Source organism: Apaloderma vittatum, unplaced genomic scaffold, assembly GCF_000703405.1.
Source record: "Apaloderma vittatum isolate BGI_N311 unplaced genomic scaffold, ASM70340v1 scaffold3148, whole genome shotgun sequence".
Lineage (NCBI taxonomy): Eukaryota > Metazoa > Chordata > Aves > Trogoniformes > Trogonidae > Apaloderma > Apaloderma vittatum.
The window spans coordinates 71618-89900 of NW_009728880.1; the positions used below are offsets into that span (position 1 = coordinate 71618).

The 18283-nt window shown below is 39.5% G+C and overlaps 1 protein-coding gene across 1 annotated transcript in view; it reads right to left on the reverse strand.

The window, feature by feature from the left end:
- ESR2 (estrogen receptor 2 (ER beta)) overlaps positions 1–16077 on the reverse strand; it is a 43816-nt gene extending 27739 nt beyond the window's left edge. Inside the window, exons 1-2 of the mRNA XM_009874233.1 lie at positions 15941–16077; positions 5256–5728 (exon numbers count right to left, since the gene is read on the reverse strand). Coding sequence (XP_009872535.1) covers positions 5256–5689 — 434 coding nt within the window. The 5' untranslated portion in view covers positions 5690–5728; positions 15941–16077. The remainder of the gene's footprint in view (positions 1–5255; positions 5729–15940) is intronic.
- Between the last annotated feature and the right edge of the window lie 2206 nt (positions 16078–18283).

Genomic DNA, 18283 nt, shown 5'->3' on the forward strand with positions numbered 1-18283 from the left:
CTAGACAGAGAGAAAATAATGTCATATGCAAACTCCCAGCAGCAGTGTGACAACTTACAGGTATAAACCCAAGCACAAAGGCAAAAGTTAGAAACTGTAGAATTCTCCTCATGCCACCTTCCAGCAGGATTAGGGAAGAGAAGAAATATCAGGTAGGATAATACAGCAGGTGGCATGGTTTATGACTTCTAAAGAACAAAGGTATATTGCCAGGTCAGAAGAAACCTGTTCACCAACAAGAGCAAGTTTAAACAGAGCAGTAGAAACTCGCTGAAAGTGCTGTCAAAGAGGCTTTAACTAACATATTAAAAGTAGACTTTGTTCTGGTTTCAATAAAGGAGGTAAGGACAAACACACCCACATGCCAACTAAAAATCAAATTTATAAGTATTGGAGGAGCACATGCTACAATTTCCTGGTAGAAGTTTTGGAAAGCAAAAAAGGTAGTTCTCTGAACAATTTCCAAACCAGAAAATTTAAGGTGTTTGTCGTACAATGAGGTTACTGCAAGCTTCTGAAAAATACTAATTCATCCAGATATTTCAGGGCATAAGGGTGTTTAGATGTTTAACACGCCCAAATACACATCCCCAGTAAATGGATTGCTGAATCACAACGTTATTTCCCATTCTGCCGTGCTGGGAAGTCTGGTGTGGGGGAACTTTCTCTTAGAATAAAGGGACTGTATCACCCACACCAAATGAGCTGCTAATACAAGGGGGGAAAGGCATTCTTGTTCCTTCTTGCTTCCCTGTATTAGGACAAAAAAGTATTTTGGTATTTCATGTTAGTAGAAGAGGCATATTTTTAAGCTCTACTTGGGAATCACGATCCAATTGTAAGAGTCAGAAGTGAATTAAAAAAAAACCCAGCAGCATAACATCTCACTAAGGAGGGTTGGATTTTTTATCATCCAGTCATGGCAAGTGTGCACTTTTTCTTTCCCTGCTTAAAAGTTTCACGAGAGCCACCCTGCATGCATGTGAGCTGCATGACTCCTCCAGACTGCGGCACACCGCAACGACCGGGAAACAAACCCCTACTGCAGGTCCTCTGGGCATCAAGTCTGCTTGTCCACAATAGGTGCGGCAGGAGGTTCAAACGCCATCGTTTTGTCACTGTTTTCTTTAGGAAGGACAGACTTAGGAAATAGTCAAGAGCTTTAGGGTACACAGTCCTTACCCTGAGAACCTCATATCCGCACAAAGAGCAAAGTGGAGCTGGCTAGAGACCACTTCCCAGGGCTCTTGGGACTGGTGCCCTCCAGCATGCTCAGCAGATGAATGGGCTGGCAGGTCCTCCAGAAGAACTGGTGGTAGCTGGCAGGATGCCCACACAGCCCCCGCACCAAAGGGTGCAGGAGAATGGAGGATGTAACCTGCCTGCTACTGAGGAACCACATGGAATAAGTTTTATTGTTTTCAATCTCCCAGTGCTTCTCTCTATTTTATGATCATAGTTTCTGCATGGAGATAATGTGTTTCCATCGAAAGAAATAAGATTTTTTTTGAAAGTAACGAGTTGGTGATTTCCTACTAGTCATCAACAGTGACAAAGATGATTCAGTCAGTTGGTCATGGCTGGGCTTTACCCACACTTGCTACTAGCTACTAGCGCGCTGGTCTGAATCATGGGTCATCTACCGCCACCACCTGCGACTCTTCGAATGTTTCCATCAGCGCTGCCTCTGTACAGTCCTAAAGATCCACTGGACAAAGATGATTACCCTAAAGGACAAGGACTTAGGAAGACTATTCAGGTTATTCTGTACCTATCGTATCCTCCTAATTACCTCTAGCTTTGCCAGAGCAGGTGTTTGATGCATATGCCACAACTGCAAAATCTGAACCTAAATTCAACTTTTTATTTATTATTTGACCTAAAAAGTAGCAAGATCTGCTCATGACATTTGATGTCAGCTTTTTAAAAAACATTATAAAAAGAAAGAGAAGGGAAAAAAGAACTGCTGAGAAAATAAATTAAAAAATCCTTAAAGTCAATAATTAATAGTCCAGATTTTGCAATATCTTATAACTCTTCCCTCCTACAGCCCAGTGGCTCATTCAGTGCATGGAGGTAATTCAATCCCATAAGAGCCTAAGCTGTAGGATGATGAAGGCTCTTCCTTTCTCTCCTAGAATATGTGCAAGTTGATAGCCAAAAATCAGCTGGAGGATACTCTTCAGTCGTTACCATCTTTCTCATTTTCTAGAGTCTCTCTCTGCTGTAACTCATGGCATTGTTAATAACACACAACTGTCAATATTTGTATCTACAAAGCACGGGTTCTGCTGTGCTCCAAACATTGATTACTATGCTGAAAATTATGTCATAGATATCTCAAAATTGAAACACTTTTGCTTAGTATCTGTAACTATTCCATCATAAAGCAGAGATGCCAACCCATTGCCTCAAAGAGACTTCAATACACATTTAAGTGCTCTGCAGAATGAGCACAATATAAAAAGCATAGGAGAATAAAGCTAATAATGATGGCTTCAGAGCAGAGTTTAAGCAATGTATAAATATGATATTAGGGCAAGTGAACAAGACAAAGTAATTAAATTTCTTATTAAGCACGTATTGCTAGCCTGTGTACCCAAAAACCTTTACTTACATACTTTACCTGCAATTAGTCAGAAGCACAAGTTAAATAATAGAAAAGAATGACAAACTAAGTTTCAGAAACATCACTCTAGCAACTTCATTAAAGTTTCTTAACACTTTTCAGAAAGTAATATCTGTTGATTTTGAAAATATACCTTTTGCTTCTTTAATTAAAATACTTTTATTTAGGGGATAAAGACAAAAATCAGTTTCAGACGACTTTTAAATATAATTACTCTGTCACATTCCTTTTCCTTTCAAGCCATTTTAATATAAATTGAGTGATCATGCACCAACAAAATTTATGAAACTATTTCTATGGTTTTCACTAGTTTAAGGATCTGTAATGTAAATACATATAGCAGAGTCTTTATTGCCAAATTATTGCCATTTTGTACCAAAAAAATGGAACTCTAAAATTTCACAACTATTTTTACAAAGAGTACAATTAATTTTTTGTTGAACTATTGGTGCAAAGTAACACTACACTGCCTAATATTTGCACTTAACAAAGTTCAATAAATTTCCTCTGTATTCATATAATATGAGAAAAGGGAATGCGAAGAGGTCAGGTTCCTTATTTTAAGTTGATCTACAGTGATCAGTTTCAGCAAAATGGACCTCATTGGTTTAGCTAATGTTAATGGAAATTTACACCCAGGGAAAATAAACTCTTTTCAGAGTGAGACTCTTGCTTTGTTTTGAAAGGTAAAATAAGTTGTGTAACAGGCTTGCATGCAGAAATGCTTCTTACTCATCTTTACACTTTACAGCATTAGTTTGTCCCTTCCCTCAGAGCTATTCCTTTAAGTTTCAATCCCAAGAGCTTTTCCTTCAAGGTATATTCTACAAATCTGTACTGTCACAGTCATTGTTCCCATGGTAATTAATACAATGGTCATGACATTCATTTAAGACCTCAATAAAGGATAAAGTCCAAGGAAACGCAGGACTTTTTTTCTTTACGGTCTTATTTCAGGAGAAATATCCACTAAAAGGAAATAATAGTTCTCGCTTTTTGCGTTTCCATGTCTGCTTGGGTTTTTTTAACAGCTTCTGTACATAAAGAAGGGAGGGGGCAGAATGCATCATACTGAGATGAACAAACCACTGAGAAGGGCCAGCTAACAAGCAACACAGTAGTTTCTTGCTGCTGAATATTAGAGATCATCCATAAATTTAGAGTCCAGATTTCATAGATTTCTCCTCTCAGATCATCATCAGCTGCAAGATCAATAGTCCATATGAATCTATAGAGCGGCAGAAGATTTATTTACTTCAGCTGCGGTGTGGCAGGTTTGGCTTCCCTTCTGTCTACATAGAGAGCACAGAGTAGAACATCAGATGGGGTGCTCTGGCTCCTGGGTTATATTTGAGCTGCTGCCCCATCACCCGGGCAGCATCATACACTAACCTAGAGCAGCCTTTGCAGGGCTGGGCAGGTTGTGAGACATTAAGCAAAGTGGGATGTTAGCCCTATTCACATTAGACCTGTTTGGGGGAATTCTTCTGTATCTTAGCGGCCTCTTCCAGCCCACACACCTACACTTAAAGTAGATTTGCAGCCCAGAGCTGCCGGCTACTCTCTGCTGTCTCCAAACAGAGACTAGTCAGGTGGCCAGGCTGAGGATCAGCCTACACGTCTGAAGTAGACGTAGATCTCACGCCCTAGCCCTGTGCAGTCACCAACAGTAGGCCCAGCCATTGCAGAAGGAACGTGGGCAGTCTTGAAAATAGCAGAAATCCTTCCTTAACAATTGAGCTAAAACTGTTGCTGGGACACTCTGTTTTTCATACTGACAACGACTGCTGAAGTTAAATAAGAAGCCCTATGAATAAACATGCAGCTGCTAAAGAGGAACAGCACCTGCAACACCCTGAGCTTTTATCCACCCAACAGCTGTCGTGCCCATGAATGGAGTAACTTCATCAGCTGATGATCTACGCATTGCTTATGGTTTGTAATATGAGCAAATGAAGAATGGGAGCATGTTTTTTCGAATACAATTTCTTTACATCTGAAAAGTTAGCCCATGAATCCGCTGTTCATGCCTTCATAAAGTCAGCTGAGAACAGCCACAAGAAACTGAAGAGTTTTTCAGGAGCACCCTTTTGAACATGATGTTTGCTGCTGAATGACTGTTAATATTAAAACTAAAACCCAAACATAACATTTCCCTTGAATTCTAAATTCATGAAAAGTCTTCACAAATATTAAATGCAGGGAAAAAAAATCCAGATAGAATGGAATTCAAACAATGCTGTAGGAAAAATGAATGAACCTTTACTTCTTTCCCACAGAGGACTTTATTTGCCAGAGTAAAATTAATTTTTGCTACACAAAGTAGTACCCAGAAGTCTCAAACTTTTGTTTGCACAGTAAACAATTCCTAGATTGAAGGTATTTGTAACGCTTTCTATCAGTGTATAGTTCTTTAACGACCTATTCAAAAAGAAACCCTGTTTCAGAAGTTACATTAAAAAAGCCACAACACCCAGGACTGATTTGGTGTTTGGCGGAGGTTTTTTGGTTTGTTTTTGTGTTTCAGAGACACCAGCACCAGAAGTCGTATGTAAAATGAAACGACTTAACTAAAGAAACCGTAAATAATTTTCAGCAAAGTCTTAAAGACATGAGTGGCACTGACCTGGTCACAGGTAGCACTGGCTCCATCGGTCTGGCTTCGCACCATGGGCTCTTTGGCTGCTCGGCGTACAGAAGCGATGACTGGCAGTGCAATGTCAGAGGGGAGAGGTGGCCAGGAGCAGACCACAACCCACTGGGGCTTGATGTTTGCCTCACAGATGCACCCTCTGAATCACCAAAATTGCTGGTAATGTTGTAATTCATCACAGCAGGACTGCAGAACGCCATTGCAGAATATTCATGTCGGTTTTCAATGTAAGATGAGGGAATATAGACTGGACTGTGCTCTGCTGTCAACGTGGACTGATTACAGCTGTAGGGAACTGGAGAGACGATACCAGCGGGTGAGTTTTTAATTTCTGTTTTATTGCATCCAATATCCTGGAGTGGCAGCAACGGAGAAAAGTCCTTGTGAGAAGATGCACACAGGGACATTTTGAAGCAAGGTTGAAGATTGTCGTTTAAATATTCATCCTAAGATGGTAAGGTATAAAAAAAAAAAGTTGAATTAAAAAGCAAGGAAGTTCTGTATTCTTTTCTATAAATGAAAAAAGGAATCAGTAAAACAGAAAATATAAAAGTATCATCTTAACACAGAGTACTTACCAAATGCATTTAAACAGTCAAATTGACTACCTTTAAGAAAGGTTTCTGCAGCTTCCTTAAAAATAAAGGCTAAGATACACATCGAGTTCAGACTACCTTAAAAAATAATAAGGAAAAATATAATCACTCAAAGTCTGAAAACAAAGATGCCAGTGACAACTTGGATCTTTACAAAGGTAACTTGTTACAACCAGGGTAAAACTGCTCTTTGTCAGAGGCAAAATTGCCCCGCGGTCCCCAGCTGTGGAGGAAGTTCCCCGAGAAATCAATTCTCTGCATCAAAATTCACCATCTTCTGCTCCCGCTATAAGGTACTACTTGAGCCTATCCCTTTACCAACACAAACATGCCACAGCAGGTGTTTTGAAAACACGCACACATATAGCTCCTTAACCCTCTACAACCAGAACTCCACTGCATGACCCTCTCCACCAAGGAGGAGCAGATGTCATGGATGCCCATAAGCCACACAGCTTCAACCCTGAGAGGTCCCTGGATGTGGCAACTTCTGAGCAGAGCTGTTTTAAAAGCGGAAGTCACACAAAGCAGATATCTCCAGTGCTGACAACACAGAACTCAGGCGATTTCCTAAGATCTGGAAGTGTTATAATTTCCTGCCACCTTCCACCCCCATCCCAACTACTGTCCATCCTTCCTCCCATCTGAATTAACTACCAAAACAGAGACCTTAATTTGCCCACAGTAAGTATTCTTCGCCAGATTTAGGTAAATCCAAATTATATAGGGGAGGAAAAAAAAGTAGAAGAAAAAAGAAAGAAAGCAGCCCACCAAAACCATTCTCCTAAGACATAACCTTTCTCCTGGAAGCATTACTTTTACGGTAGCATTTAAAAATATTTCTTTTTTGTTCTTCATTATGGTTCTGCAACTCATTCCAGCTTTGAAGACAGATGTGTAGTGCTCTTCAAGCTTGCAGTGCCAAACAGTTCTGTTTCCAAAATAGCACATTCCAGTCCCCAGCACTAATATTGCAGTGTACTTTTGCGGACCCAAAGCTTTGCTATTCCAGAATATTGATACTAAATATTCTTACCTTTTATTCACCTCATGTGACCATAAAGCAGTATGAAGAAGATTCAAACACAGGTTTGCTGAAGTATCAGCAAGCTCCCTGTCCCAAAAATTCTCAGCCAGATGGCATTTCTAGTATGTCATCTTGGGGCATTGACACATTCTTCCCCGCCAGGGACAGGACGGAGAGTCGAAGCATTAACAAAAAAAAATGTAACAAATAATCTTTTAAAATAAAATGGATAGTTTAGGTTCTGTCCTTCCTTCTCACTTTGCACTCTGAGGATGAAACTGAAGATATCTGTAGAAATAACCAGGAACTTATTTAGGTCATTCCAGGCACTTCAGACACAGCTGCTGTTTTTTCCTTTGTGGGAAACAGGAAAATGAGATATCTCAGCGGCTGTTTATGTCCAGCAGTTGTTACACTGGAACTCTGATGCAGCCAAAAGCAGGAGAGCCTGACTTCACTGCTCACACAAGCTACACGCTTCATCTGCCTCAGCCAGATGCTTCACAGTCTTCTCTAAGAGAAACCAAGGATCATTCAATTTTCACTGCAAAAAGCACTGAAAAATCTCAGAGATGAGTACCCCAAATAAAGATGACCAAGGGGCTTGAGCATCTCTCTTATGAGGACAGGCTGATGGAGTTCAGGGTCTGTTCAGCCTGGAGAAGAAAAGACTCCAAGGAGACCTTACAGCAGCCTTCCAGTACCTGAAGAGGCTACAGGAAAGCTGGGGAAGGACTCTTTATCAGGGAGTGCAGTGATAGGACAAGGGGTACACCGCTTCAAACCAAAAGAGGGTAGATATGGATGAGATATAAGGAAGAAATTCTTTTCTGTGGGGATGGTGAGACTCTGGAGCAGATTGCCCAGAGAAGCTGTGGATGCTCCCTCTCTGTTCAAGGCCAGATTGGATGGGGCTTTGAGCAACCCGGTCTAGCGGGAGGTGCCCTTGCTCGTAGCAGGGAAATTGGAACTAGATGATTTTAAATGTCCCTTCTGACCCAAAATATTTTATGATTCTATTATTCTAAATAGTTTTTAAGTGGCAAATGATGGAACTAAGCTTAAGACTATTTTCAGTAGTTACTATGAACGGGCTCAGTGAGCACAATGAATTCAAAATGCACATAAAGCTTCTGTGCAGGTAAAGCTGTACACTGTTTGCAATCTCAGAGGCTGCACGTGTGCAAGCTGTGTGCAGACACTGCAGGAGCATCTGAAATCTCTAGCAAAAGCTGACTGCCGTAACTGCATCCCTCTGCTTCCCTGCAGGGGAACCCCAAACACTTCTGAGAGAAGGACGTGAAAGGCATTGCAACAGCATCTCTGCTCTAGTCACCCAGAGACATTCCGGTATGATACTTTGATAGTCTTTGCAGCAAGCAACGGGTTGTGTGGTTTTCCTCAGGCACCTGCAAAATATATACATATATTCTGCAGAAGCAAGAGAGAACACAGAACTAGTACTACATAATTTCATGAACTGAAATCAGCTGAGCTTTAAGGTAAGGTTTTTCTGGAGAGGTAATCCAGTAAAGCAGTATGTAGGGTAACTTCCTGTTTAGCAGAAGGACACATTCTCTCCAAAGGGCAACATGCAGTATTTAGAAATATACACAGAAGTTACAAGAAGCAAGAGTGAAGTTTGTTTTAGAGGGAGGAGTCCATGAGAGCATGAAAAGTTAGTACAGCTTTCCTCAAAGGTTTACTGCTTACTTACAAGGACTGCTTACTTACTGACTTATTTACAAGAAAAGAGACTCTGGGTTCCAGGAGGTTCAAAAAACCTCTACTTGTGATCTTCAGCAGACTGCAATATAATGAAAAACTAACTGCATTGGCTTGAGATAATTAACTTGAATCGTAGAAATAGTTTAGCTGCAGTAGTCTTCAGATCTACATGAGATCACATTGTTCACATTTCCTTATAGCTAGAGAATTTAGAATGGGAAGCCCAGAGCCTCGTAAATACCGTGAAGCTGCTGAAATGATTAACTATTGCTCAGAAGGTTCTAAAAACTGCTGCACTGTGAAGTTCTAAGGACTATGAAGTTAAAGAAGGACTGCAGATTCAGGGAACCAAGTCTGAAGATTTAAGGCTAGAGAAGACAAACTGCACTTACACCAATACTTCAGAAGGAAGCACGACCACGTTTAAGCCAAGGATTAAAGTAGTGCAATATCCTAATAAATTTCTTCCATCCTTCTATAATGTTCTCATGTCTTAAGCAGCACTCATTAAACAGAAATTAACTCCTACATAAAGTGAACTCCCATTCTAGCATCTCCTCCTTCTCTGAAGAAAGACTTTAACAGTAAGATTTATAGTCTGTTCCAGACACAGAAACAAAGCAGGTATCTGTTACTTTTATACTACAGTCTTCTGGGAGACTGCAAATGCTTCAGTCCACTTAAGTCAGTGTAGCTAAGCAAGATACTCAACAACTGAAATGCCATTACTAAGCAAATAGTTATTTTGCCTGATTCCTTGAGTAACACTTACCATTCACAAATCTAAGTCACTTAAGGGCAGGGTTCGCATCTGGCATAAGAGAAAACAGTTCCATTGTCTCCAGTACGTAGAGGATGGCACCACTATTCATGAGGATGTAGGAACAAAAAGGTGATGTTATCAATGTTCTTCACACACACAATAGCTCTACCTATTGAACGCACTGTATCTGGAGAGTCACCATGTGAGACACACCAGATCAGGCACAAGAACTGGTTTAGATGTCATCATCAAACAGATATGTGGGTAAATAATTAAGCCATCTGACTTATTCGAACAAGCTCAAAAGTCAGTTATTGCAAATCACCTGTATCAAGTATTTTTTTAAAAGCCTTGTATGAAATAAATAATTCTTTTTTTTTTTTTTTTTTTAGTTTTGGAAAGAGGGAAAACTAGGTAGGGAGGGCAGGTTGCCATGTTTTAGAGCCTGCTTAGAAACATAATACAATAGCCTTCCCCAGAAAAACGCAACCATCTGCAAGAAAGCAGTAGAGTGGTGGATGTTCCCAGGCACCATTCCATCAACATAAACTACAACATGCCTGGAATTTTATAGGCAAGTCATAAATTTTGAGCAAAGACTTTTTTGCAGTAGAGAATTAAGACGACCTTTTTCTCTGCTAAGCTTAAATTAAAGTGCAATCATTCTTCCTTTCATTTTAATAGAGGTGATTCAGCAGGCATGCATTCCACTACCCCACAGCCTAAGCCCCTTGGTCATCTTGCAAAGCAATTTACTGATATTCTGCTAAGTTAAACTTCACACAACTCACCACAACAAACTGAATACTTTTCTCAAAAACTGATCATTAAAGGAAAGCCATTCCTGATGCATAAAATGGCACTTGTGCTTCAAGTTCTGTGAAAAACTTATTACTCATTAAACACAGCAGTGCCAGATACTGCCAACAAAAGGCATATAAGTAAACAAGTTTATTATTACCTGAGAAGGACTAGATGCAACAAGTACGGGACAGGGAAGGAAGCAAAATGAAAATAAAGCTATCTGCCCAGACTTTAGATGTTGTATTCATTCCTGCAAAATTAATAGCCTGTTCTCAATGAGATCAAGACCTCCTTTGAAGAAAAAAATACTGATTAAAAGCACGCAGGCAAGAATACTTCAAAACACTTAAGCAAAATGAGGACTCTCTTTGGCCTGTCTTAGCCTTTGTGTTACTGAGGATGCCGATAACTTCTAGGTTGTTCTAAAAATTCATCAACATATTTCAGGGCTCAATGTGTATGACATACACAGAGGCATCAAGGGAACTGGGCATATTCCTCTAGAGGAACACAAGACTGCAGAAGGGTCTAACTGCTGTCTTCTATTCCTTGAAGTGGAGTCACAAAGACAACAAAGCAAGACTCTCTTCAGAAAAAGCTGGGATGAGATTATAGTCCCAAGTTAGTGCAAGTGAAATTTCAGTTGGACATGTGAAAAAATACTCCACAGTGAGACAAGTACAAGAACAGGATACCCAGAAAGGCTGTGAAATCTTCATCTCTGGAGATATAAAAAAAACCCACCCAAGACTGAAAAAGGCCCTGAGCTACCCGATCTCACTGAGCAGGATGCTGGATTAGTTGCTCTCCAGATGTCCCGTCCCAACAGAATTTTTATATCACTGTTTTCGTCCACTACTGGAGAGATTCATAGCAGAGGAAATTGCATTTTACCCGAACATATCAGAGGATCACCAATTACTCCAGCCATCAGCTACCTTGTCAACTTTATTCAAGAAGGTAAGAGCTGTGAGTCTTCTCCAAAGACAACCAGCATTTAACACTTCATGGCACATGAAAACAGCTGTCTTGCATATACCGCAAAGGGCTTAACTCACTAAAAGGTATGCAGACAACTGGAAAAGACTTTCAGATCTCAATTCAATCTAGAGTTGACTACAGTAGATTTTAGCCTTTCAATTTGTATACCCTTATAACATCATCAGACCTCAGAATCAATTTAAGCTTTCTATGATTTGCATTTCTTAATATATTTCATAGGCTTATGGATCCAGAGACCAGAAATGGGAATCCACTGTCCTGCTCAAGAATATAAATGCAAACTAAGAGAGTTCAGCTCCCTTACTCTCCTTGTCATTACTTCAAAGTACAGCTTGGACACTCAACACACATTTCATCATACTGAGTATTTGAATTTCGGCATTAAAATGTTAGCATGTTCCATTAGAAAACAAACATCTGTTAAAACTACTACACAAGTAGCAATTACAAGGATCTATCAGAAGATTTTGTAATCACACTTCAATCCACAGCAGTAACACGGCAGAAGCCAGTACACAAGATATCACTCATGCCCAATAAGAACATTTTTACTAAATGAAAGCATCTTCCTCCAATGCAAGGAAGATTAGGGAAGAGTGGTACAGCTTGGCCTACACCTGGGACTCAGATTTTCACAAAGTTTGGATGTGCACCTGTATCCAGCATCTCTGAAGCACCCTTGGGTCTCTCAGTACATGATAATTAATTAAGCTAATCCTTAAGAAGTTAATTCTTGATTTGATGATCAGAACATACTTCTATGCCAATAGTTGGGAATGCACCAGTTTCTTAGATTCGGGAGGAGTTAATTCCTTCAACCACCATTTCTCCCTTAATGACAGTGCCCTGGAAAGAGCCTTCATCCACCCCGTTGCTTTCTAGCCATTAGGGATGCCACGTTCAATCATCTGGCATCAAATAGGGCAAATATATATGGATAAATAGCCTCACTTTGCCCAGTAGGACTTTTACACAGCTTGGAGGGTTACTGAATAACTCTCTTAGTTACTGGTATGGTGTAGATGTGAGCTGGCACAGGATCTGAAATTCTTTGATTAAAGTCAAGGTCTTTCTGTCTATTCTTATAACATTTCAGGAGCTCCTGTATTAGAAATAAATAAATAGAGGACTGAAAATACCACTGTATTTATTTCCTGTTCCCAATGCAGCTTCCCTCCACAAACCTATGAAGACATACAGCAGGCACACACAGAGCAGTGCCAGCAGTAATGCACTCATGCCAGACCGAAATTTAAGAGAGAAAAAGGAGGGGGGGAAAAAGTCAATACATGAAGAAAAACAAGTAAATCAGGCAATAGGCATAGAGCTGGAGCTGAAACTTCCTATTCTCTCAGGGAGAGACTGTTTGTTTCGCTTTCTGAGGAAAGTAAAGATGAGAGATGTCCCTGGCAGCAGCTGTCCAGCACTAGGCATAAAAACCTGGGATGAGGTTAAGAGCCCTTTGGCCAGTCAACAGTAGAGTAAGGTCATATCTCCCCCTAGACCCCCAGGTGACCTATGGGCAGCAAGATTAGACAGGTGGGTAGACAAACAGGACATATCCCCAAATGACATGAACTGATTTATTTCTGTAGCACGGATTTGACCTGCCTTAGCTCCAAAACACAGGGTGGGAGTTTCTGTTTGCCAGGTATGGGAGCGAATGCAGGATTTAATTTCTCCTGGCTAAGCAGACATGATGCATTGGCTGTTCCCTTGAGCATGGCATGCCTCAGGCTCCTCAAACGACCTCTTGCTTTATGAGGCTGAGAGGAAACAATGACAACCATTGCTGTCTTGGGCATGAAAAACCCTTCCTTGCAAGCATGCTGTCAGAGAATCATTTTTTCAGATCTAGGTGACTGGAAAAGCAGAGAAAAAGCAGCAGCCTTCTTACTAAGCAACGAGCCCAAAGCCTCTTCAACTAACAGCACTTGTCAGCATTGTTTTCAAGACTGCCCATTGTGCCTGACCAAGAAAAACAAGATGCCTTTTCCATCACTGCCACTCAAGGCAGCCACTAAAGCTGCAGAGTTGAGCTGTGCTTTGGGAGACACTGACAGCCTTGCTTCATCCATGTGCCTGTGATAGCAAGGAGTGTCCGGGTTGCATCTTGCTCAGCATCTAAATAACACACCTCATAAATACATGGCTGCCTTACCTAATACACGGTTGCTTTACCTTCTACTGCACAAAGCAAACTTGTATTTTAGGCATAAAACTTGAATAAACAATCTTTTATATAATCGGATAGAAATGAAATCTCTCTTTGAATATGTATGAAATGCAGCACAGTTTTAGCTGCTTTTCTGGTTTTAGCCAGAAGGTCAATTTAGCCATTTAGGTCTATTGGTTGCCTTATTGGAATTTAAGTAAAATACTATTTCACTTGTATCCACTTTGCTATGCATTTTCACATTAACAGAAAATTCAAGACTAAATATTTTTGCCCCTGAAATTTTATTCTTCTTTAAAAAAGTTTTGCAATTTAGTCATTTGATACTCAGTTCTGATGACTTAAAAGACTTAATCTGTCTGACAAATTCGTAATTATGCCATAACTTTTCCCTCATTACCACTAACTCACTGAAATAACACAGAAACCAAGGTGTTGTTTATTCTTGCCTCTCTAGCAATGAAACACTGTTACAACGCTGCATGAAATCCCTGATTGGGTATATTTAACAACATCCACAGGTAGCAAAAGTTTGTGTATAAGTTTTATACAGATAATGGAGAAGAGCATTACAATATTGTCAGTATAAAATATATGCAGCCTCCTGGACCACCATCCCTTTTCACTGTAAGTTCTTTGTTACTTGCACCTTTAAGTCAATATTCAAGAATCAGAACTAAAACTAAATGTATTTAAAGAGCTCATATACTAGCATGGCATCATAGTGTTTTTAATTAATACATTTTTAACTCATTCTTTAACTGAGTATCATCACAGATACTAACAGTAGCTGACTTATTGAAGGGAATCCTGCAACTGCAACATTATAAGATCATCTCTCAAAATATGGATGTTTCCTTCCTGTGATTTAAGTTTATCAGGTTACCAGCAAACAAATTCACTGGGATATAAAATAATTTTTGTGATTCCACTTTCTCCAGCAATACTTGAAGCTCCATTAACTGATTCTCATTTTAGAACACTTCAGAGACCAAGTGTAAAGAAGCCTCAGATACAGTCCATCCCTTCAGGTCTAAGAATTTTATTGTTATTTCTCCTTTGAAAGTCTGAGGAAGCTGAATTGTTCGCTCTCACATACACACACAGTTACCAGTCTGAGAATGGAGACACTACAGCTGTCTTCCTCTAACATTGTTACAGTTACTGTGTCTGCAAAATGTAAGTTAAATCTTATTTAAAACAATATAGGAACCATAAGAAAGGAGCGAAAAAAGGAGGATAGTAACAGAGGGATGATTCCATGTTTAAATTTTGTTCATAAACATAAAGAGGAATTTTGACAAAGTCCTGAAACAGCAAAAAAGTTCTAAAGCTTTACATTACAAATGCAAAATGTGTTTGTTGTTTCAGTAAAGACACTATGCTTCAGTCTTAGATTTCCCCTCTCTTGGGGGGACAACAGATGAGTAAGGAATTTCAAGGATACAGATGAGGAAACAGATTGCTGGTAATACTCAGTATACCAGAATCAAATGCTAAATGACTTTACATTCAAAAGCAGTTCATTGCTCATGCAGTTCATAACCATATTAAAACTTTCTCTGCACATAAACGGCAATTGTGCATCATTCTCCATATGACAAGGCTGAACCCTTTCCCAAAAAGAAATAGCATATTTACCAGCCATTCCAAGGACTAAATTCCATTATTTGCTGTTTATTCCATCTTCTCTCCAGACTGAAATTCATTTTCTTTAATAAAATCTCACTTATAAAGCTTCCAAGATAAAAAGATAAGATTATTTTTGTGATTGCTAGCCTAAGTTTACTAGCATCTAGGCAGAGGTTCCAAGTGGTTTGATGAAGATTTACACACGTAAATCCAATCTTCAGCTATTGTTAAATATACATTTTAGCATTGCCAAAAATAAACTTAAGAAACAGGTGTCTATCTTCTTGTCTAATTAGGAAGATCGCTTTCAAAATCAAAGTCCTCATTAAAAGAATGTAAACCTGTATCACCAACTTTAACATGGGAAAACTACTTAGTTAGACACATCAACTGTAAGAAAACAAAACTGAGACATTTATGAGACCTGGAATTTGAAAAGCTTGATCCAAAGTCCAGTCAAGTTAAGGAGTAAACTTCCAATAACTCCAGTTTGCTTTGGATCAGGTCCTAAAAAATACTATGATGCTAAGAAATGGCTTTTATTAGCATATTAATTTCTGCAGTTTTCCAAAAATCTTAAAACCCACAAGCACCTAATGTATATTCAACAACATTCCCTCTGCTTTTAGTGTAGCAATCCTAATCTAATTAGATTCTTAAGCCAAAGTCCTAAAATACAGCAAACTTCTACAATTTTTTCCTGAATCTTCAAAGAATTTTTAAAACAGAAACCTGTTGAAAGATCATTTAATCTGCATACATTGTTAGACTTCAAGAAAAAATGTGCACTGGAACCAAAACAAAAACTCTCAGTAATTTAACTAGCCCATTTCACTTATAGAAGTAATTGTGCATAAATCCAGAGGCTATCAATTGCAGAGCTTTGGCAACATTTAAAATAATAAATATTTCATTCAACATAGCACGTACCTGATTGACACTGAATGGGGTTTCTGCTCTTTATAAATGTTCTGACAGCATTACATGTCAGCAAGGTTTTCACATGGCAATTCTGGATTTGTTTTCCTTCTTTCCTTTATCTCAGATTCTAAAGCAGCTGTGCCCACCACCACTTAGTCATCAGATCTCAAATATGAATCGTTTCAAAGCAACGTGATGCTCATCAGTGCAAGATTACACAGATACTATCAGTGTTTCCTTTCCCCGTGAAGGCAAGACCTAAACAGAAGTTCCTCCTCCTCCTTTCTGACATAACAAGCTTCTGAATTTGTCGTTCACTGCAGTTAGAGCTCTTACATGACTGAATCATTTTATAAGCCAGGCATTCTCATATTTAGCACAGAAAAATGAATGACTAACTAACCAGCAATGCTGGAAGCAAATACTAAGATTTTAAAAAGCTAAATCAAACTTTTAGGAAAACAGGAAAACCTCAAACATAATTAACATTTGCTCTGAACCAGCAATGTACTCATCTTAGACATTCTAGGCAAAAAAATTAATAAACTACTGTGGAATTGTTTTTAAACATCAGATGCATAAACGCAGACGAGGAGGGATTTAATTTTTTTTTTAAAGTAACTACTTTCTTTTTCAAACACAGTAAATTAACTGAAAGCCATTTGAGGTAATATCTTTATTTTGCCAAGTTAACATTAAATTAAAAAAAAAAAATTGAAGACATGCAGCAAGGTCCAATTCTCAATAGTATGTTGGGATTGCTTTCAAAATGCTTGATTAGTTGCGCAGCATTTTCTTGAAGGAAGCTGACATGTTTGCAAATTTGCTTGGATAAACCCTCATGTGATTTATTCTTTCATTTTAGACCCTAACTTACCTCCAAGTCTACACAACCTTCTGAAATCCCTTGTCTGAGTTAGGGGATCTGACTGTTGTTGATACACGCAGCTGAAATAGTCCTGCCCCCTTTGCTATCAGCAGTTTCTCTGCAAGCACAGCCACGACCAAACTAAGGTAACGTTACTATCTGCGCAGTCAGCCGTTCCCCTAATTGCTTTATGCTAATGCAATTTTTCTCAGTATCAGCTTTGCCTATCTACCTTGTTTCTATGTTCTTTTCCTTGAGCCTCCTCATCTTCTCTCATTACCATTTTGCAGGTCTAAACATTGCTGCTTTTAATCTGAAATTCCTTGTGTTTTAACAGACAAAGCTTTTTGCAAGCTACGGGGGATTGAAATCCCTACTGCCAGCAGTTTTTGATCATCAGTTCTTACATGGAGTTGGACCTGTGTCTATCCAACCCTATTTATGCCTGTCATAACCCTTAAACATTGTTTTTAAAGACAAGGTGGTGTTTCCTGCATCATCAGTCCTAACAGGATAGGAATATAAAACTTTATTGCTGAATGCTACAGAAGTGCCCCTTAGTTCGGGCTGCCTTCGTTGTAAGGGCTGCTTTCTCACCGTATCCTGGCACCGTCCCATAACCATCTGTATATATACATATATGTACATGTAGAATTAGTCTTGAGGAGAAAAAACAATGCAGAAAGCACTGTGCCTCACCAATACCGCCTAAGGAGACTTTCCGCTGTGCCTTTTGCAACCAGACTTGCCTATCCCGCATCAGCCTTTTTAGCCATCAGCGCGCTTGTAGCAAGTGTGGGTAGAGCCCTTCCCATATCTTTGTTTGCGAAGCCTAGCCATGATGATGATGATAATGATGAGATATGTATATATATATAGTCCCATAACTATCTATCTATATACATATGTATATAGATATATAGCCCCATCACTATCTGTACCAGGCCCTGACCCTGCAGGTCCCCTTACGTATGTGAGCATTGCCAAAGCTCCCCTCTACTTTTAACAACTGTCCTCCTGCTCCTTTCTCAAGATAGCAACCAAGACTCCTCTGTTAAAGGGGTCCTTATTTTCCACAAGCGGACAGTAAAAACTTCCAAAACTAGGAAGGAGAGACAGGACACCATCCATAGCTGTGAGCAGAAGTTAGACTTGTGAGGGCATCGGTGTGGTCAAGGGATCCTTATGGCTGTCTTCTCTCCATGAAATCCATAAATCAATTAATAAACAGACATCTGAATTTTTGGTGGGTAAGTCTAGCAGAAATTATAGCAGCTGCTGCCACCAGTCACACACAGCACACCAGGTTTCAGCAGAAGAAAACTGCTCTGTATCTGACTACCTGTAATAACTTGAGGATGTGTTGCCACAGGCACATCCATGAGCTAATGTACATGTCCTGCCTGGGAGAGAGCCCTAAGATAAGAATTATATGTGTGCGTCTCTGCAGAACTATCCACAAAATGCAGATCTAAGAAGGGAAA